Source organism: Odocoileus virginianus, chromosome 6, assembly GCF_023699985.2.
Source record: "Odocoileus virginianus isolate 20LAN1187 ecotype Illinois chromosome 6, Ovbor_1.2, whole genome shotgun sequence".
NCBI lineage: Eukaryota > Metazoa > Chordata > Mammalia > Artiodactyla > Cervidae > Odocoileus > Odocoileus virginianus.
The window spans coordinates 27,834,403-27,856,263 of record NC_069679.1 but is presented as its reverse complement, the minus strand read 5'-3'; the positions used below and the strand labels follow the sequence as shown (position 1 = coordinate 27,856,263).

Sequence of the window (21,861 nt, the reverse complement as noted above, 5' to 3'; positions counted from 1 at the left end):
AGTCAAACAGGAGATGGCAAGAGTGAACATCGACATTTGAGGAATCAGCGAAATAAAATGGACTGGAATGGGTGAGTTTAACTCAGATAACCATTATATCTACTACCGTTGGCAAGAATCCCTTAGAAGAAATGGAGTAGCCATCATAGTCAACAAGAGTCCAAAACACAGTACTTGGAAGCAATCTCAAAAATGACAGAATGATCTCTGTTCGTTTCCAAGGCAAACCATTCAGTATCACAGTAATCCAAGTCTATGCCCCAACCAGTAATGCTGAAGAAGCTGAAGTTGAAATGGTTCTATGAAGACCTTCTAGAACTAACACCCAAAAAAGATGTCCTTTTCATTATAGGGGACTGGGATGCAAAAGTAGGAAGTCAAGAAATACCTGAAGTAATGGGCAAGTTTGACCTTGGAGTACAGAATGAAGCAGGGCAAAGGCTAATAGAGTTTTGCCAAGAGAACATGCTGGTCATAGCAAACACCCTCTTCCAACAACACAAGAGAAGACTCTACACATGGACATCACCAGATGGTCAACACCAAAATCAGATTGATTATATTCTTTGCAGCCAAAGATGGAGAAGCTCTATACACTCAGCAAAATCAAGACTGGGAGCTGACTGTGGCTCAGATCATGAACTCCTTATTGCCAAATTCAGACTTAAATTGAAGAGAATAGGGAAAACCACTAAACCATTCAAGTATTACCTAAATCAAATCCCTTACGATTATACAGTGGAAGTGACAAATAGATTCAAGGGATCAGATCTGATAGAGTGCTTGAAGAACTATGGATGGAGGTTCGTGACATGTACAGGAGGCAAGGATCAAGATCATCCCCAAGGAAAAGAAAGGCAAAATGGTTGTCTGAGGAGGCCTTACAAATAGCTGTGAATAGAAGAGAAGTGAAAGGCAGAGGAGAAAAGGAAAGATATACCCATTTGAATGCAGAGTTCCAAAGAATAGCAAGGAGAGATAAGAAAGCCTTCCTCAGTGATCAATGCAAAGAAATAGAGGGAAACAATAGAATGGGAAAGACTACAGATCTCTTCAAGAAAATCAGAGATACCAAGGGAACATTTCATGCAAAGATGGGCACAATAAAGGACAGAAATGGTATGGACCTAACAGAAGTAGAAGATATTAAGAAGAGGTGGTAAGAATACACAGAAGAACTGTACAAAAGAATCTTCATGACCTGGATAATCACGATGGTGTGATCACCAACCTACAGCCAGACATCCTGGAATGTGAAGTCAAGTGGGCCTTAGAAAGCATGACTGCAAACAAAGGTAGTGGAGGTGATGAAATTCCAGCTGAGCTATTTCAAATCCTGAAAGATGATGCTGTGAAAGTGCTGCACTCAGTATGCCAGCAAATTGGGAAAACTCAGCAGTGGCCATAGGACTGGAAAAGGTCAGTTTTCATTCCAATCCCAAAGAAAGGTAATGCTAAAGAAAGGTAATGCCAAAGAATGCTCAAACTACCACACAGTTGTACTCATCTCACACACTAGTAAAGTAATGCTCAGAATTCTCCAAGCCAGGCTTCAACAGTATGTGAACCATGAACTTCCAGATGTTCAAGTTGGTTTTAGAAAAGGCAGAGGAACCAGAGATCAAATTGCCAACATCGTTGGATTATCAAAAAGCAAGAGAGTTCAGGAAAAACATCTATTTCTGCTTTATTGACTATGCCAAAGCCTTTGACTGTATGGACCACAACATACTGTGGAAAATTCTGAAAGAGATGGGCACACCAGACCACCTGATCTGCCTCTTGAGAAATCTGTATGCAGGTCAGGAAGCTACAGTTAGAATGGACATGGAACAACAGACTGGTACTAAATGGGAAAAGGGCTGTATCAAAACTGTATATTGTTACCCTGCTTATTTAACATATATGCAGAGCACATCATGTGAAATGTTGGACTGGATGAAGCATAAGCTGGAATCAAGATTGCCAGGAGAAATACCAATAACCTCAGATTATGCAGATGACACCACCCTTATGGCAGAAAGTGAAGAAGAACTAAAGAGCCTCTTGATGAAAGGAAAAGAGGAGATTGAAAAAGTTGACTTAAAACTCAACATTCAGAAAACTAATATCATGGCATCTGGTCCCATCACTTCATGGGAAATAGATGGGGAAATAGTGGAAGCAGTGACAGACTTTATTTTTGGGGGGCTCCAAAATCACTGCAGATGGTGACTGCAGCCATGAAATTAAAAGACGCTTGCTCCTTGGAAGAAAGTTTATGACCAACCTAGACAGCATATTGAAAAGCAAAGACATTACTTTGCCAACAAGGGTCCATCTAGTCGAAGCTATGGTTTTTCCAGTAGTCATGTATGGATGTGAGAGTTGGACTGTAAAGGAAACTGAGCACCAAAGAATGCTTTTGAACTGTGGTGTTGGAGAAGGCTCTTGAGAGTCCCTTGGACTGCAAGGAGATCCAACCAGTCCATCCTAAAGGAAATCAGTCATGAATATTCATTGGAAGGACTGATGTTGAAGCTGAAACTCCAATACTTTGGCCACCTGATGCAAAGAACTGACTCATTTCAAAAGACCGTAATGCTAGGAAAGATTGAAGGTGGGAGGAGAAAGGAACGACAGAGGACGAGATGGTTGGACGGCATCACTGACTCAATGGACATGAGTTGGAGTAAACTCCACAAGTTGTCAATGGACAGGGAGGCCTGGCGTGTTGCTGTTCATGGGGTCACAAAGAGTCGGACACGACTGAACAACTGGACTAAACTGAACTGAAAATTTACTAATTCTTCTGCATGCTTCTATATGCTATTCAACCCTTTTGTAAGCTTTTAATTTCTGCTATTGTACTTTTCTATGTTTCCTTTTTATAATTGTTCTACCGATATTCCCTACTCTTTCATATATTTTCCTAATTTCCTTAGTTTTTTTTTTTTTAATCAATGGTTTTTTCAGAGCATATTTAAGAGAGTTAAAGTCTTTGTTTTTAGTGTGTTGGGCTTCCTTAGGGATAATTTCTGTCAATCTCTTTTTTTTCCTATGAGTGGGCCATACTTTTCCATTTCCTTGTAAGTTTTGTTGAGAATGGGACATTTTGAGTATTGTGATGTAATAACTCTGAAAATCAGAGTCCCCCCATTCTATGAACTGCCATTGTTTCTTGGTAAAGGCTATAGTTATGTTTGTTTTAGTGCCTTTTCCAAGCCTTTTGTGCAAAGACTGTACTCATTGTTGTGTGTTCTGGAACTGGAATCGCTGTTCCATTATCTCTGTGATCAGCCAGTAACTGACAGAGATTTCCTTAAATGTCTGGATCCAATAAGGAAAAAAAGAATGAAAAATATAGACTCTTTGGCCTCTTTAAATCCTCTCTACTATCATCATCACCAAGAAAGTTGCTTTAGCCCATGGGAGTTGAAACAATGGCCAGTCCCTGTGCCAGCCCCTCAGTGAACTGCCAGGCAAAAATAAGCTTACAACCCTAATTTTTTGAGGACAGGGTCCTTCTTGTCCACCTTGGCAGCAACACACTGCACCATGATTGCGGGCGGCCACCCCCATAGCTACCTGGTGTGGAACTTGGGGATAAGGATGGTAATCTCTATATAAAATGCCATTATTCATTGAAAGTTAGCAGCCTCTTTTTCTGTCAGGCACTCCTTTGGACACTGCAAGTGTTTGTCCAGACTCAGTTCCCAAAATAGTTGCTTCAGACAGTCCTTACCAGATTAGTAGTTGTTTTGGTAGAGGAACCACACTGATCTCAGCTTCACAAGCAAGTTACACTCTTGGAAATATCTCTTATACATGTGTTTTTAGACACTGTTTTCCATGCATTACACTGTGGTGACCATATTCATGCACTGAAATAACACTGAAGAACTCTTTTTTTTTTCCCAGACACAATCTTATATGGAAGCCCAGTATTATATAACAGTAATTATTACAGTAAAACAGATAACCCCGTGATTCAGATTTAAGCCTGGGTACTGGAAAGAGGAGTACACTCCTTTCTTGGCACCATGTTCCTCCTACCTCAATCAGATTAAACAGTATTCTAAAGCAGTTTCTCAACCTTCCTTTTATCTTCTTCTTCCCTTTCACTGATCACTTCCAAATCAAAAAAATACTCTCTGGTAAAGACTAGTGAGAAGCAGTATAAATAAGTTACATTATATTCATTGCTAATACCATGTGTGAATTACCTGTTAGTTACTTCTGTAAGAGAACAACTTGAGCTTAAACCCGTATTTCTGTATGATAAAATTATGTTCTATAAAGTTAATGGTAGTTTTCATTTTGCAATTACCATCTTTAATATGATGCACGTTATTTGACTAGCATAAGATGAAGAACAGCACTACCACCAGTGAAATGTCACTGAATGGAGAAATCAGATTGATATCTACTTTAGCCATTGGTCTGTAAATATTTCGTATTGTCCATAGTGTGTCATCTCGAAAAGAATGAGGCAAAGTTGCTATTGATGCAGTTATGTATCCTGATGCTCCAGTGGCATTACATACAACACCCATAGCAAATCAGACATGAAACTAGCAGTAACTTATAATTAAAAGGCAAGAATCTCAGTAGCCTGAAAATCAAAGCCTGTTCAAGACTCAGTTGATAATATACCATTAACAAAGCATCCTTTCCCCAAATTGCAGAAATTCCAAAGCTCAGTTGGGTGTTTTATAATATTCCCAAGCATTGTGCAACAACTAAACTTCTTAGTAAACCTAATTAGGCCTCTCACCAAACATAAATAACTCTCAAATTTAAGGATACCAATTAGTAATGCCAGATAACTGCCTCTATCTGTAAGGTGACTTATTAGTAGTCTTTAGTTATATGTTAAATAACTTGCTGTCACTTGAGGGAACCAAAGGGAGAGATTGCATTTTAGGGTCATCTTAGGGGCTTGAAGAGCCCTTCTTTGGCCTGCTCTGAGAATCACAGCCCTACAGGATTACTAACGAAATTGTCTTATTTAGTTATAAACATTGCTTTGAGCCACAAAGCCAGGGGATATAACTGGCCCAGCAGGAGCTTGGGCAGCCCATTGCTCGGCCTCTATTCCCAGTTAGAATTTACTTCATTATCAGCTTCCTTGCTGCTTGTCTTATGCAGATTAAGGTCAGCCAACTAAAGAAGTGGTTGTATCACTTACCTCTCAGCCCTTGAAAAATTAGCTGGATGATTTCCAAGATTGCATCCAGATCCAAATTCAGCGATTGTCCTAATCTTAGGGCTGCATTGGTACCACAGAGGTCCAGTGAGTAGATGTTGGCTTCATTCAAAGGTGTTGTGCAGTTGGCTCTTAGGAAGATCTGAGAATGTTAATCATTAATCCAAGTGAAGATTCTCCTGGGTGATATTAGATATTATTGGTTTCAAGTAAAAATGAAAATAAATATTATGCTCTCTTCCAGTTTTATTTTTACTACCAATTTTCATTAAAACTGAATCATTTTTAGGTAGAAGTGTGGCTGCTCAGTGACTGTGTTTTAGGCATCATCCCCATTTTCCTCTATAGGATGGAGTTCAGCCATTCTGTGCTAAATGTGAAAGAAAATGCTGGCTTTATCCAAAAAGAGCAACATACTGGAAGTGAAACTAATCCCCACATCTGTAGGAGACAGGAATGGAATACCTGTGCACAGAGTCCCTCTGCTCCTGTGTAGACAACGGTGGTTTTCTTATCTTGCCTAAGAAACTGGACTTCAGAGAATAAATTGTTAATACTCTAATAAAAATATGTATTCGTGCCCTTTATTCTAACCCAACTATGGGCATCACTAGATCTCTCCTGGGGTTGCATTTATTTTTTACTGTGCAAATTGATGTTTGCTTTATATCCATTATACAGCAGATAGGAATATAAGACGCTCACTTTCAGAGATAGCGATTATCACTTCAATATACAGTGATACACCCCTTAGGGGTCATTTATAGCAAAGATCTGGCATACCACTGTGTCAAATGGCCAAATCTCATAGTACTACTTACTTAGTTCAAGCAAGTCAACTTTGTTACTTTTTCCTTCCTAAGACTTGGCTGTGTTTCTGGGTTGGAGGGTGCCTCAACTCAAAGACTGCAGTCTCCCCTTTTCAAGCCTAAAGATCTTAATACTCCAAAGAAGTGGGGGAAATGTGTTCAAACCCTTACTAAAAATTGTGGTTAAAACAACCGCCACAGTTATATACCTTCAAGGTCATATTGTGCCAAGATTTGGGACACAAACTTGACTGAATCAATCCAGAGGGAGGAAGTTGGCTATAAATCAGTCATGTCAAATGAAAACTGAATTCTCTAAATGCATCTCAATCTCAAGGCATATTTTTTTTTCCCCTCCCCTCCCTCAAGGCATATTTAATTGCCAGACTCTATGGGAAATCACCAGCACCCTGCATATTAAAAAGTAAAGTTTCTTACTGTGGATTAATCAGAAGACTTTTTGTTGTCTTAAGGAGAAATATTAAAGAAGAATCATCTAATTAAATGTTTCCTTGTCTTTTAGAGTTTGCTTCATGGCAAAGCTGCCAGTGCTGAAAACACTGCTAATACATCTGAAACACTGCTAAATATTATATATCCATTGCTAACTGATTATCTTGCTTTTATTGTTTCTCCATCATATTAAATGCTTTCTTCCCTTTTGAGGTGCCCACGGTCTGCAGATGACGAGCGAAAGCACCCTGTCCTCTGTCTTTTCTGCGGAGCCATACTGTGTTCTCAGAACATTTGCTGCCAAGAAACCGTGAATGGGGAAGAGGTGGGAGCTTGCATTTTTCATGCACTTCACTGTGGTGCTGGAGTCTGCATTTTCCTAAAGTAAGTAGGATGCTTCATAATGAACTTAGGGAATTTGAGTCCAGTCTAGAGGCCATTATGGCAGGACAGTATATTGATAGGATATGATCTGTCAGAAGTTAGAGCATAGACTTGTTATTCACATGCAATTGAAATAGTTTTTAAAATTAGTAGTTAAAAAATAGGAATCTATTCACATTTTTATTATTTGTGGAAAACCTTAAATATGAAACTTTATACTGATTATTCTGGTATTGTGTAAAACTCAGGTAGAGTGAAAGAGTTGAGAGTCTTAAAACTTAAATTTTCAAAGGACATATAAATTGTTACTTTATATTGTCCTTTGAACATTTTTATTTTCTTCACTTTCCTCTGTCAGTCAACCATTGTTTTCCCTGGTGTATTAGCAAGTGACTGAGAAGAGACAGTAATCTCTCGTATCTATGAAAGAAGAGAACAAGTTCCTGAAAGAGAGAGAGAATTCAGAGTCGATGCATGTGCTTTTTCTTTCCATTCTCTCCATGAAATATAGTTTCTGTTTACATAAACTCAAACCTCTCACACACTGGGGAATATATAATCAGTGCTTCTCAGCATCTGTTGGAACAAGGGGAATAAGTGCATGGAAGCCAAGTTCAAACATCTGTTTTCTTTTAGGGAATCTACAACAAGTCACCTACTACCTATTCCAACTATTTATTTTATCATTTCTCTCTAGAGAACTTACCCCTACACAAACATTATTTTTTATTTTTCCATTTCTCTGCTCTAAGAGTCCCAGGTATCTTCAAGGTTGCAGTGGTTCTTTATAATGTGTACTCTTAGAGGCTGGCTCTAACCAGAAAAGGCATGACACTTCCATAGATGACCTTCTTTCTGACCCAGGGTTATCAGACTAGGAAATGTGGTTCTGTTCTTTGGTTAAATTCCTTCCCCCACCTCTAGGTCATAGGTCAGGAAAGAGGGTGGAAAAAACCCTAACTATTTTCCAGGGTACCTATGGTTCAAATAGGACAGCCTCCTTCCTCTCTTCAGTATATTTAGTCAGTATTACTGGCTGACCCCATTTCCCTAAATCCATGGATCCTTTCCCATAGCGTCAACAAAAATAGCAATGTTCATTTTCTTTTATTTAGACAAAACACAATTTAGTCTACTTGTCTATGTTTATATTATCTTTATACTGAATTCCTAACAAGACACCCATGGCTATTTCTTTTCTCTAGATTAACTTGATGCAGTGCCTGTCATTTGCATACACGCACTTCCTAATATTCCTGTCATTTGTTTTGTCCTTCAGAATCAGAGAGTGTAGAGTGGTCCTGGTTGAAGGTAAAGCCAGAGGCTGTGCCTATCCAGCCCCTTATTTAGATGAATATGGAGAAACAGATCCTGGCCTAAAGTAAGTTTTTTTTTTTTTAATTTTATTCACATTATTGTACGTGGATGGTAGCGGGTTAAACACAAAAGCTAGTGTTACATATTGAGAGAGATTTTAAATAGCTATAAGTTGAAAATATTAAATATGATGCTATCCTAAATGTAACAGGTAATTTTCAACAACTTTGTGCTTCTCCAAAATTTATGGGTAGGGTCTTCCCTGGCGGTCCAGTGGCTAAGACTCCCCACTTACACTACAGGGGACACAGTTTTGTTCCCTGCTCGGGGAACTAAGATCCTGTATGCCACATGGAGGCCCCCAAAAAACACAGAAAACAAATTGAGGGTAATAACTTCTCCAAAATTTTTAGACCCAAGTCATCCTAAAATTTGAATCCTCTATTATTTTTAACCAGCCTTTCTTTAGAACTACTTAAAAGGTTTAATTGATGTTGATATATAAAAGAAAAAAATCTGTGGTGTCCAGTGAGGGAGCTTGGTTTAAAATGGATATTCATTGTTTCCATTGCAATACTTGAAACTTTTTATTAGCCAGCTATGTCAGCCCCTTTGCTCCCAAGCATTAGCAAAAATACTTAGAACCCTGAAATTTTCTATATCCTTCACTGATGTTAACAACTGGAGTACCACCCATGGATATGAGAAAAAAAGTACATCTAGATAAAGGTTAGATCCCCTTATCATAAACTGTCTCTCTTTGTTTAACTGAAAGTTTGTTCTTTTGAAGTGTATTACTCAATATGAATTGGCTTATTAAATGAGGTTTGAAATTTCTTTGTTCATACAGGAAGTTGTTTTTATTATAACCGCTTTTTACCTGTATAGAGAATGTCTTTGGATTCAGGAGGAAGAACACTGGGTGGTGAAAGTAGTTAATTATTGAAGATAAGTCTGAGTTGTTCCAGGAAGGTGTGAAGAAGCAAAATTTTTAACTTAGTTAGGTGATATGAAAGTACTCAACCAGATGAGACATGTGAGTGCCTCAAGGCTGAGAATCTCACAGTTTTCCATCATTGGCAATAGCCAAACTTCGGTCATTTTGGATTAGTTGTTATACAGTGTTACAAGCTGTGTGACCTTAGAATTGGTGTGGAGTACTTTTATTTAAATACTTGCTAATCACCAGCAAGTTTTTTGTGTCATACTGACAATAACAACCAAATACTTCTGAGGAACAGCATATAATTTGAGGGCTTAGTGTGACACCTCACACCTAATGTCTACCATTATAAGTTCAGAAATCAAAACTGAATAAACTTGGATAAGGCCAAAAAGCCATTAAAGACCCACTTAGGCTAGCAACTCAGAATTGAATAGAACTGCGTCAAGTTATAAACCTTTCTGGCAACTTAAATGAGGTCCCATAATGCCTATGGTATGTGAAAGTGAAACTGTTAGTCGCTCAGTAGTGTCCAGCTCTTTGTGACCCAGTGAACTGTAGTCTGCCAGACTCCTCTGTCCCTGGAATTTTCTAGGCAAGAATACTAGAGGGAGTAGCCATTCCCTTCTCCAGGGGATATCCCCAACCCAGGAACCGAACCCAGGTCTCCTGCATTGCAGGCAGATTCTTTACCATCTAAGCCACCAGGGAAGCCCAAATGTATTTGGTCTTTCCTAGCACAGTGCATATGTGCTCAGTCATGTTCAACTCTTTGTGAGTCCGTGGACTGTAGCCCACAAGGCTCCTCTGTCTGTGGCATTCTCCACCAAGAATACTGGACTGGGTTTCCATTTTCTATTCCGGGGGATCTTCCTGACCCAGGGGTCAAACCTGAGTCTCCTGCATCTCTTGCATTGCAGGCAGATTCTTTACCACTGAGTCACCTGGTATACTTGACCTCTTTTTCTGAATCAAGGAGTAGGTGTCTGCTTCATTAGCCAAGTGACTGACCCAGGTCATGGTGATCAGTGTTGAGGGGAAAATACACTTTTTAAAACCTTGTCCTGGTGATTCAGCCCAGTTCCAAGAGTATCTCAAACGTTCAGTATAATTTAAACAATAAAGATATGAAGTTACTTGATTGAAACTTACATGTCTTGTTATTTTCTCCTGAAGGAGGGGCAACCCCCTTCATTTATCTCATGAGCGGTATCGGAAGCTACATTTGGTGTGGCAACAGCACTGCATCATAGAAGAGATTGCCAGGAGCCAGGAAACTAATCAGATGTTATTTGGATTCAACTGGCAGTTACTGTGAGCTCCAACTCTGCCTGGGAACAATCACGAATGAAGACAGGAATGAAGACTGATTCAGAATTATGGAGACCTTGCTGAAGGCTGGGGAAGGGTTGGAGGGTCTTTTGCTCCATGTCCAGATTCACATACGTCAATAAAATATTCCTTAATGGGGTATTTCTTTCAATTAGCAAACATATGCTTAAAACAGGGAAAAAAAAAAAAACAAAACCATAGATTAATCTGTTTTATGTTCCAGAACACTAAAGAATTGCTTCTTCACCCCAAGTGTCTGATTCTGCTAATAGTTCCAGAAAACTCATTTCCCTTCATCATCTGTCCCATTTCACTCCATCCATCTGAAAAGTGAAGTCACATCAAGCAGTTGGCCAGCATTCTTATATATTGTTTAACTCTTCTATAATTTGATGTTTCCCCCCCCCAAATTTGGTTTAACTAATGGATCACTGACAAAATATTAATGATCTGTGATAGTCTTCCTTGCAGCTAAAGAGGAATTCAGAAACCATGTGGTATACTTCAGTTGAGAATGTTTTCTAAAAAGTAAACATTTTATTAATATTTCTCTCTTAAGGAAATGCCCCTCATGTTGCACTTACTGTTTCAGCCAGAAATTAAATTTCTGTATGGAGTTTCCATTTCTATGGCAAATTTCTGCTGGTATGGAAAAACTTTTTTCCCTTGAGGTCAAATTTCTGTAGACCTCAAGAAGAGTTAGGATAATGTATTCATTATTTATCCCTGATGTGACAAAGCCTGCAATCCTCACCTCTGATGGTGAGGATTAGCTTTGTTGGGTTTTGAAATTATACTTTCCATTTTACAAAGGCAAGTTTCTAAAATGAGTTCACTTATCTCTTGATTGTGGCACCACTGTATTTAATAGAAACCTGTTGCAGTTCTGTTTAAACTATCTATAGAATGAGGGTAAAAAAATTCCCCCAATGAGTGGAGCATTGGATGTAAATTAGAACAATCAGATTTAAGCCTGTTCTGTAACCTTCTAATGTTTTTGTAAGACAGATCCTTTCATTTGTTATCTGTGTGCAGACTTTTCATAAACTCTGGGTAGATGATGCGTACAACCAACCAAAAAAAGCCATGTGATCAGTGGTCTGTGTCCTGTTATATATAACATGCTGTGGTTGAGCCATCTTGTTTATAATAACAGAGCTCTCCTGAATCTGTGCATAGACTTCTTGGCTTTAACTTTTTATATCAAGAACTTGTAATATAAAACAGAAGGCAGAAGAGAAATTGAGATCTTATATTTTAGCTTCTGTTGTCTCTGGGATAAAGTTAGAAGTTTGAAAGATGCATTCAAAGACTATCTTATTTTGCCTTTGGTGACCATGGTCATATGTGTTTAAATGTTTTCCTACCTTCTTTTTGCTCAGCAAAAGAAAGCAAATAATAATATATTTGCAAATTGATGATGCACATTTGGGGTTAGGTTTTTTGGTATCTTTATGTAATGTAAGAAAGTCTTGATTTCTCAATAAGGGACTGGCATGAACAAGTATCAGAATCACAATCATGATTTTCTACTTGAATAATTATCATTCAGAATATATCAGGAAATATTAATAGATACAACTCTAGTGAACAATTTATAACTAGTGATGGGTGAGGATTAGAAATTACAGTATTCAATTTGTCAAATTTGCCAGTATGATTAAGTGATTACATTTCCCTTTATTTCTTATATAATTCTGTTGGAAGGATTGTCTGGAAAGGTTTGAGCCATTTGCCTGGGAAACAGAAGATGCTAACTTCTGCCCTAATCAATTGGCCCCAGTTTAGCAAAGATAAATTGATTTTTCATTTCTAGCCTTTTCCTATCCACTTCATAAATCCTAGAGTTAGGCTCTCAGGCTGCCAGAGGGACTATCCTGCAGTGGCCAGTCAGATCTTTACTGCCAAAGAACCCATTTCCTGTTGAGTTCCATTTCCTGAGGTTGACTCAGATTTCTGCACTGTAGATGAACTTATGTTTCTCAGTGCTGCCCCCAGCCCAGGGGATTTCTAATCATGTTCAAATATCCTCGTTGTTTGCCTTCATCATTGTAAACAATTTAAAAGCTTATGAAGTTTACTTTAAAATGAGCAAAAAGTCACTTTATTTTCTGTAGTGTAGTATGTGGAAGAACTGGTTCAACAGATTGGCTCCAAGACTGTGTTTTTCTAATGTTTGGTGAGGGGCTGGCAGGAATTTTAATGATGCAGTGAAGAAAGACATATATCTGTATAATTAATTTATTATGTTGGTGTATGGGCTGTGAGTTCACCCTTTAGTGGTCATTTGTCATTTCGTAACAACTATGCATTTTGGTTCACTGTGATGATGATCTATATTTAGTGACTGCAACATGTTTATACCACTGATTCAAATTCCATCCATGATGAAGTTATACAAATAATGCATATATTGATATCTTTTATTGCAAAATGTAAATTTAAAACTTGTATAATGTTCTGTGCTTTTTGAAATAAAATATCTTATATGTGTATATTTAAAAAGAAAGAAAGGGACTTCTCATGTTTGGGGATTTGGGTTTGAAGTATAAAAAACTACACCTAGAATGGAGCCCTAGCTAAAAGTTATATTTGTCAGCCCCGACAAGCTCTTTAAAACACATAGGCATTTTGTGTAATGGTCTCCAAACTTTTTGACCATATACTCTATCAGTAAATAATTTTACCTTCTTTGTTTAGGGGCTTTCTCAACACATACTGGCAGACATCATCTTTGGAGAGACTGAAAAGTTTGCAGGTTCCACTAGCTTCTTTGGCCCCAGGCAGTGAGGCACAGTAATATCAGTGAGTCCAGGAATATCCTGGTCCCTTTTTTCACGATGACCAGTTGGAGAACACTCAGATTGACTTCCACAATGCAACTTCATACAGATTTGTGCTTTCTTTCTCAAGTCCTCTTTGGTATGTAATAGGAATGTCCCTAACCCAGTAGCAGGTGGACTCAGCCATGGGTCAAGACACGCTGCTTCATGGAGAAACCCTGTTTGTCATTCCTACCACTGGTTCGGCCCATGTATAACCCTTCCATTCTTCACCCAGAGTGTCAGCAGCAACTTCTGTGGTGACATGATTCTCATAAGAAGTACGAAGTTTTCATTCATCATCCATTTCAATGAGTTTCTGGCAGCCAGTGGCTAAGAAAGAGATGTTCAGCTTCATTCTGAAGCAGCTGACTGCCTCCAAGTCACTAAGACAAAGAGCTCACCTATTTTTTTAAAAATTAGTTGAGCTAACAGAGTCAGATGAAAATTAAAGAGATGAACCTAATTTTAAAATGGGCAAAAGATTTGAATAGATTTTTCTCCCCAAAGAAAATGTACATGTAAATTGCCAATAAGTACATGAAAAAAGGTGCATTAGTCATTAGGGAAATGCAAATCAAAACCACAATGAAGTACTGCCACATACCCACAAGAATGGCTGTCTTTTAAAGATAAAGATAGATAATGTGTTGGTGAGGATGTGGAGAATTGGGAACAAATACAGGACTTCTCTGCTGGCTCAGATGGTAAAGCGTCTGTCTACATTGCGGGAGACCTGGGTTTGATCCCTGGGTCAGGATGATCCCCTGGAGAAGGAAATGGCAGCCCAGTCCTGTACTCTTGCCTGGGAAATCCCGTGGACGGTGGAGCCTGGTGGGCTACAGTCCATGGGGTCGCAAAGAGTTGGACACAACTGAGAGACTCCACCACAGGCAGTCCTCACTTTGTACAGTAATGAATTACTGCATATATGGTCATGTAAGCTGAAACCATAGAAAGCAATCTTAGTAATCAATGGGAAAGGTACAATTGTTCTACGGCCTTTAAAATTTTTGGTCAAAACAAACTTACTGTCAATAGTAAAAGTATTGGGAAATGAAAACAGTCAAAATAATATTTATGTAGTGCAATGTAATGTATAACATTAGAAACATTGAAAATTAAAGTGTTTTCTTTTTTTCTAAAACTTCACAAGAAAAAAGCAAACAAGCATGCCTGCCTTCTCTTTGTATAACTTCTGATGATACCGAGTGAGCATCTTTTCTAGGCGTTGGCAAATTGTCACATTTCTAAGTTTGAATCAGCTTCCAGAGTTTTACTCTTTTGTGTTCCAAAGCCCTGAAATACTTCCAAGAGTTCCTTTAGTGTGAAGATTTTTGGTGTTCCTTCCGGAACATTCGTCATAACCACTTATATATATATAATATATATTTTGAAGTTTGCCTTCGCTAACTTCTGACACACAGTCTCTCAAATAGCAGTAGTCTCTCAAAGTCCATAGTTAACTACTACTCCTATAACTCCAGTATAACTTATAAAACATCTAGATTTGAGTCGAATTTCACTTCCAGCATTATCACTTTAGTCTCTTTGCTGCATTTTTATCTTTGTTGGCCATTCCCTGTTTTGGCTGTCCATTTTTTAAAAATCTCACATGGATTTATTACTGGGAGACAAGGAGACAACACAACTATATGCTTTGCCCTCCATCACTGAGCTGAACAACAGATTTGTCATGTCCAATCACCAGCAAACTCTGAAAGAAGTTACAGAATTGGTCACTGATTGTGACACACATCTGTTCTTTAATGATTTGTGGATTGAGAGCTAGGCATGTAATTTGCACTTTATGAAATTACTCAGTTATATACGATCATAAGTGAAATTTGAACCATTTTGTTGAGGACTACACTTTTGCACTGCAGTGTTGGAGAAGACTCTTGAGAGTCCCTTGAACTGTAAGGAGATCCAACCAGTCCATCCTAAAGATCAGTCCTGGGTGTTCATTGGAAGGACTGATGCTGAAGCTGAAACTCCAGTACTCTGGCCCCCTCATGCGAAGAGTTGACTCATTGGAAAAGACCCTGATGCTGGGAGGGATTGGGGGCAGGAGGAGAAGGGGACGACAGAGGATGAGATGGCTGGATGGCATCACCGACTCGATGGACATGGGTTTGAGTGAACTCTGGGAGTTGGTGATGGACACGGAGGCCTGGCGTGCTGCAATTCATAGGGTCGCAAAGAGTCAGACACGACTGAGCGACTGAACTGAACTGAACTGAATTTTAATAAATTAAAACATGGTAACTGGAAAAGCTTGCGTGTAGGAACTGTGCAAGCTGAGGATATCTTGTAGTAGAGCAGCAACTTTCCTAAAGCAAAACTACAGGATATAAAAGGATAAATAGACACATTAATAAAGGAGACTTTAACATCTCCTGATCCTAGATAAAGTGGACAAAGAATTAAGAAGAATATAGTAGATCTAAACAACATAATCAATGTGTTGGTTGGGTCCTACAGTAAGCAGATACTGAGACAGATTTGGGAGCAAAAAAGGTTTAAGTTGTTGCACTAAGCCATTCATTCAGTCACAACTGGGCAAGGGAGTACCCAGAAGTGTCCAAGTAGATCATCTAAATTCCACACATGTTCCTTCCTTAATCCAAAGCCGCCCTACCTCCTGCTTATCCAGGTCAATTGCCCCTGCTAAAATGGCAACTCCTGTACTCGCTTGCTAGTTGCATGCAGTCCAAAAGACCACAGCCATAGTTTATAGTTTAGAAGGACCCTTGCTGTGTCCCCTGGCAAGAGTGAACCACTGTTGGGGACCAAGACATCTAACTGTAAAGAACCCAGAATTGCAAGGACAGAAAGCACAGAATTCTCAAGGGAGTCATTTAAGATGTGATTTGGAGTGATACTTGATTCCTGAATTCTAAGTATTCTTCCTGTTAGAAACACAGCAATATATAAAGGTTTCTGATTCAGGGCATTCCGTGTGTTTTGTAAATAAGTTAATTTGCATCATTTTTAATGCCGTTAATTTTAACATTTTCCTTTAGATGTATTTGATATTTACTATGTAGGTAATAAACATATCTTTTCTTTTCTCTTCCAGTACTTATACCTTATTTCTTCTTTTACTCAATGGACAGGAGAATGGAGTGTGGTTACTTAATAACAAGAGTGAAAATTGATCATAAAAAAGCTTTGTAAGTGATACTCAGGGCAATGAGGAAATCACTAATATTATTTTCATAATGTGAAAATAATGTGATCAGATTTGCAGTTACAAAGAGCTCTCTGGCTACCCTGTGGAAAAAACAAGACACTGCGAAGACCAGCTAGAAGCCTCAACTGAAGTAATGTAGATAAGAAGTGATGATCTAAGAAGGAGAGTGGCAATTGGAATGGAGAAGAATTGATTTTTAAAAGATAAAATATCTCTGTCTCCATTTAGTGCAATCAAGTGTGATTTTAATAAACCAATCAATTAAAAATGCACATATTTCAAGTCATTTTGAGGATAGACATTTCCTTTAGGGAAAATTCATCTCCAGAAGACAACTAAAAAGAATTTTATAATAAATGTTATCAAACTGTTAACAAAAATTACTTGAAACAAATGAACTTATCAGGCTCAGTGTAAAATATAAAATGAAAATAATGCAATTCAATGAATGCAAAATCACTTACTGGAATTTATATGCCTATAAACAAGCCTCAGTCAGGGGAGGACACAAATTTTTTGTGGCAGCTTCTAGAACTAGTTAGCTAAATTGTAATAGTTGATGTGGTCCTCGATAAACAATATAGATGAACTGAAGAGTATAAATTATCTCTTGTCATTGTTCAATCTCTATGTCGTGTCTGACTCTTTGCGACCCCTTGGACTATAGCATGCCAGGCTCCCCTGTCCTTCACTCATTTCCCAGAGTTTGTTCAAATTCATGTCCATTGAGTTTGTGATGCTATCTAATGATCTCACCTTCTGCTGCCCCCTTCTCCTTTTGCCTTCAATCTTTCCCAGCATCAGGGTCTTTTCCATCAGTCAGCTCGTCCCATCAGGTGGCCAAAGTGTTGGAGCTTGAGCTTCAGCTTCAGCATCAGTCCTTCCAATGAATATTCAGGGATGATTTCCTTAGGATTGACCCGTTTGATCTTGCATTTCAACAGACCCTCAGTCTTCCTCACCACAATTCAAAAGCATCAATTCTTTGATGCTCAGCCTTCTCTATGGTCCAACTCTCACATCCATACATGACTACTGGAAAAATGATAGCTTTGACTAGATGGACCTTTGTCAGTAAAGTGTTGACTCTGTTTTTTAATATGCTGTCTGAATCTGTCATAGCTTTGCTTCCAAGGAGCAAGTGTCTTTTAATTTCATGGCTGCAGTAACTATCTGCAGTGATTTTGGAACCCAGGAAAATAAAATTTGCCTCTGCTTCCACTTTTTCCCCTTCTATTTGCCATGAAGTTATGGGACCAGATGCCATGACCTTAGTTTTTTAATGTTGCATTTTAAGTCATCTTTTACCTTGATGTACTACCCACTAAATTTCTGGAAATTTCACTTGTCATCTGCAGATTCATTTTGTAGAACATTCAATATCCAAGTAACACCACCAGAAAGATATTTTTAAAGATCATATTTATCATCATCATCATCTGATTTCTAAAAATCATATAAATCCTTATCCACTGGATAGTCAACTTTGATTAATAAGACAAAAGAGCCTGTTCTATTTCAATACAGTTGGCAGTGGAATACTATGACCACTAGGGTGCGCTATTAGCATTGCCAGTCAGTTATTCTACCTTAAAATCACAGAAAGCCATTCAGCTTTTGGAGCTGCTAATCTCTGAACTAGATTGAAAATCACTCATTTTTCCAGACTTGTTGCAGACACAGATTAGGAATCACATCACCTCACCACTTTCTCATTTGAAAATTCTGAGTATCCAATGATGCTTTGTTAATTGATGACCTTGAAACAAAGAGAAAACCTAAAAGACTGAGCAAATATGTAGAGAATTTACTGTTCTAGTAGAACACAATTTCTAAAAAGCTAGGTTTTAACATTTAGTGGTTTGTTGTTTTGTAGTCTGTAAAGTTAGGCATAAATAGGAAGTCGATCAAGAAATAACTATGATTAGAATTACTTTTGTAAATGCAAATTAACTTTTAGTTTCTTTTCTAACTTTACTAATTTCAATCAATGAGTGTCAGTCTTCCCTAATATTATGGTCTATTTTAATGATCACTGAACACCAAACACCAACAGGTTAAAAGACAGTAGACTAATATATCCAAAACTGAGATTACTTTGCCTACCTATCCCCCCTCCCCTGCCATTTTTTTCTTACTGGTTCCTTTTTATTTGAAATTTCTTTAATTAGAAATAAAGCCCCTGACAGCAAAATAAAGGATGAAGTTTTCAAAAACGCAAACACTTGTAGTGTATTTAATGTGAATGCATTACTGTCAAAATGAACATGCTGCTGAAATTGGCTTAAAGAGGTCAAGCTCTCAGAGGACCCTCCCAAATTTGGCCAACCACGTATAGTTTACTGACCCCTGTTCTAGAGCATCTTCGTAGCCTACATAATATACTTCTAATAGTTATTACGGTGCATCGTAATATGATTTGCATGTTTGCTAATGCACTCTGAAACTCTTAAGGACAAAGACTGTTTATTCATATGTGTTTTTCCAGTGCATAGCAGAGCGGTTGGCATTGATTGGCTTTAAAATGTTTTGTTTAGTGGATTAAGTAACATTCAAATAGTAACTGGTTAGATTGACGACAAATTTAAAAAACAGGATTGTTTGCTGGTTTGTGGAAATGCTTGAGCACCAGTCCACTATTAGCTTCACGTTTCAAAAGACTGGAGAGTTTTTTAAAAAAGCTTTATTGAGATCCATAGTCAGTGCCTTGGGCCTCTGTATCCTTGGGTGCTGCATATATGGATTCAACCAACCATGGATTGAAAATATTTGAAAAGAAAATTTCAGAAAGTTCCAAAAGAAAAACTTGAATTTTCTGCATGTCATACAACTCTTCAAATAGTATTTATATTGTTAGGTATTATAAGTAATCTACAGATGACTTAAAGTATATGGGAGGATATGCATAGGTTATATGCAAGTACTATGCTGTTTGCTTTTCTTCTTCCAGTTTTATTGAAATATAATTGACACACAGCACTATACAAGTTTAAGGTGCACAGCATAATGATTTGGCTTACTTACGCCATGAAATGATTATCACAAGTTTAATGAACATCCATCATCTCATATAGATACAAAATAGAAAAAAAAATTTTCTTTGTGATGGGAACTCTTAAGATTTACCCCCTTAACAACTTTCATATATAATGCACAGCCTAAAAGACAAGAAAGCAAAAAAACATTTTAAAAAAGCAGTGTTAATTATATTTATCATGTGCATCTCTAGAACTTACTTATCTTATAAATGGAAGTTTGCATGTTTTGACTGCCTTCATTTTCCCCTCCCCACCATCTTGCCTCTGGTAACCACAAATTGATCTCTATGATTTTGTTTGAAGTATAATTTATCTACAACACTGTTAGTTCCTCCTATGCCATTTTATACAAAGGACTTGAGTATCCTTGGATTTGGTTATCTGCAAGGAGGACCTACAGGAGGGATCCCCTATAGGAGGGGTGGTGGTCTGGAAACAATCTCCAGGAATACCAAGAGATGATTATAACTCACATACCATACAATCTACTCATTTAAAGTGCACAATTCTGAGATTTTAAAAAATCGAGACATAATTCACATATTATTAGTTTCAGGTATACAACATGAGGGGCTTCCCCGGTGGCTCAGACAGTGAAGAATCCGCTTGCAATGCAGGAGACCAGGGTTCGATCCCTGGGTCAGGAAGATCCCCTGGAGATGAGAATGGCAACCCACTCCAGTCTTCTTGCCTGAAGAATCCCATCGACAGAGGAGCCTAGTGTACCTCTGTCCAAGGGGTTGCAAAGAGTAGGACACAACTAAGTGACTAAGCATGCATGCGTGCATACAACATGAGATTTTATTTAGAAGAGAGTGGGAAAGCAAAAGGTATGTGGTCTCTTTTCCTGGAATTGCACACTGGTTCACTGTGGTATTGTACAAACAATGTAAATAACTAGATTTATTTCCTGTTTAGATTTAGAGGAAGCTTAAGAAGTAGCAAATCAGTGGATATTTAAATATGGGTAAAGGAAGCTACAAATGAAGGGAAAGAATAAAGTATGTTATTTATTCTGTCCTGGAGAAAAGAAGCTGTGTTGAAAGAGGCTTTATGTTCTGTGGGGAACTCAGTATAAATCTGAACTTTGCTCATTATCCTATAATACACTCTAAGGCTGATCCTAGAAACAGAGTCTCATTGTTTCAGTCTCAGTTATCCAGAGCACACATCTGTAAATTTGAGTTGTTCTTCTCTGCCATATTTTTGTCAGTCTTACTATATTAGTTGGGCTTCCCAGGTGGCGTTCGTGGTAACGAACCCACCTGCATGATGAATTGTCCCCAAAACTTAGTGCTTAAAACAACAGTAAACATTTATTGTATCACATCCTTTCTGTGGGTCTGGATTTTGGGTGTGGCTTAGTTGAGTGGTTCTGGCTCAAAGTATCTCACAGGGTGGTAATCAAAATGTCAGCTAAGCCTGCCGTCATCTGAAGGCTTGGCTGGGTTTGGAGGATCTGTTTCCAAGAACAGTTCACTAAGATGGTTGGCAAATTGGTGCTGATTATTGGTGTAATGCCCGAGTTCCTTGCCAGATAGCGAGCTCCAAGTGGCTTCTTAAGAGTCCTCATATTATAGCACTGGCTTTCCTCTAAGTGAATGATCCAAGAGAGCATAAAGTGGAAGCTGCAAAGTCAGAAAGAGAAATATAAATATCATATACTGGTGCATATATATGGAATCTAGAAAGATGGTACTGATGAATTTATCTTCAGGGCAGTAATGGGGAAACAGACATAGAGTACAGACCTATGGACCCCAAGGGAGGGGAGGGAAGGAGAGGGTGAGATGCAGGGAGGGTGTAACATGGAAACTTACATTACCACATGTAAAATAGACAGACAATGGGAACTTGCCATATGCCTCAGGGAACTCAAACAGGGGCTCTGTGACAATCTAGAAGAGCTGGATGGGGCAGGAGAGGGAAGGAAAGTTCAGGATAGAGGGGACATGGGTGTACCTATGGCTGATTCATGTTGATGTATGACAGAAACCATAAAATTCTGTAAAGCAAAAATCCTTCAATTAAAAAACTTAGGTGGCAAAAAAAAAAAGTGGAAGCTGCAAAGTATTTTATAGCCTAGACCTGGAATTTACACAATTTCTGAAAAAGCCTATTGGTTACACGAGGCAGCCCAATTCAGTATGGGAGAGACTATACAAAGGTAAAGATAACAGGAGGCGGGGATCATTGGGGGCCATCATAGAGGCTGGCTACCACATTTATTTTGTAGTATATATATATGAGATACATGTATCTCAAAAGGAGATTCCTGAGTTCTTGTACCAGCTCTTGAATAATATATTACCTTGCCATTTATCCTAACTGAACAAATATCTCTTGGAACAGACCAGTAATTCTCAAATGGAAAACACC

General features: G+C 38.3%; 1 protein-coding gene across 1 annotated transcript; it reads left to right on the top strand.

Annotated features, from left to right (window-relative positions):
* The first annotated feature begins 2,932 nt into the window (after positions 1-2,932).
* Positions 2,933-10,577, top strand: LOC139029646 (E3 ubiquitin-protein ligase UBR1-like). Its single transcript, XM_070469088.1, has 3 exons — positions 2,933-6,834; positions 8,114-8,215; positions 10,271-10,577. The coding sequence occupies exons 1-3, from the start codon at positions 6,644-6,646 to the stop codon at positions 10,410-10,412; spliced, it is 435 nt and encodes a 144-aa protein (XP_070325189.1). The 5' UTR covers positions 2,933-6,643; the 3' UTR covers positions 10,413-10,577.
* Positions 10,578-21,861: the final 11,284 nt, after the last annotated feature.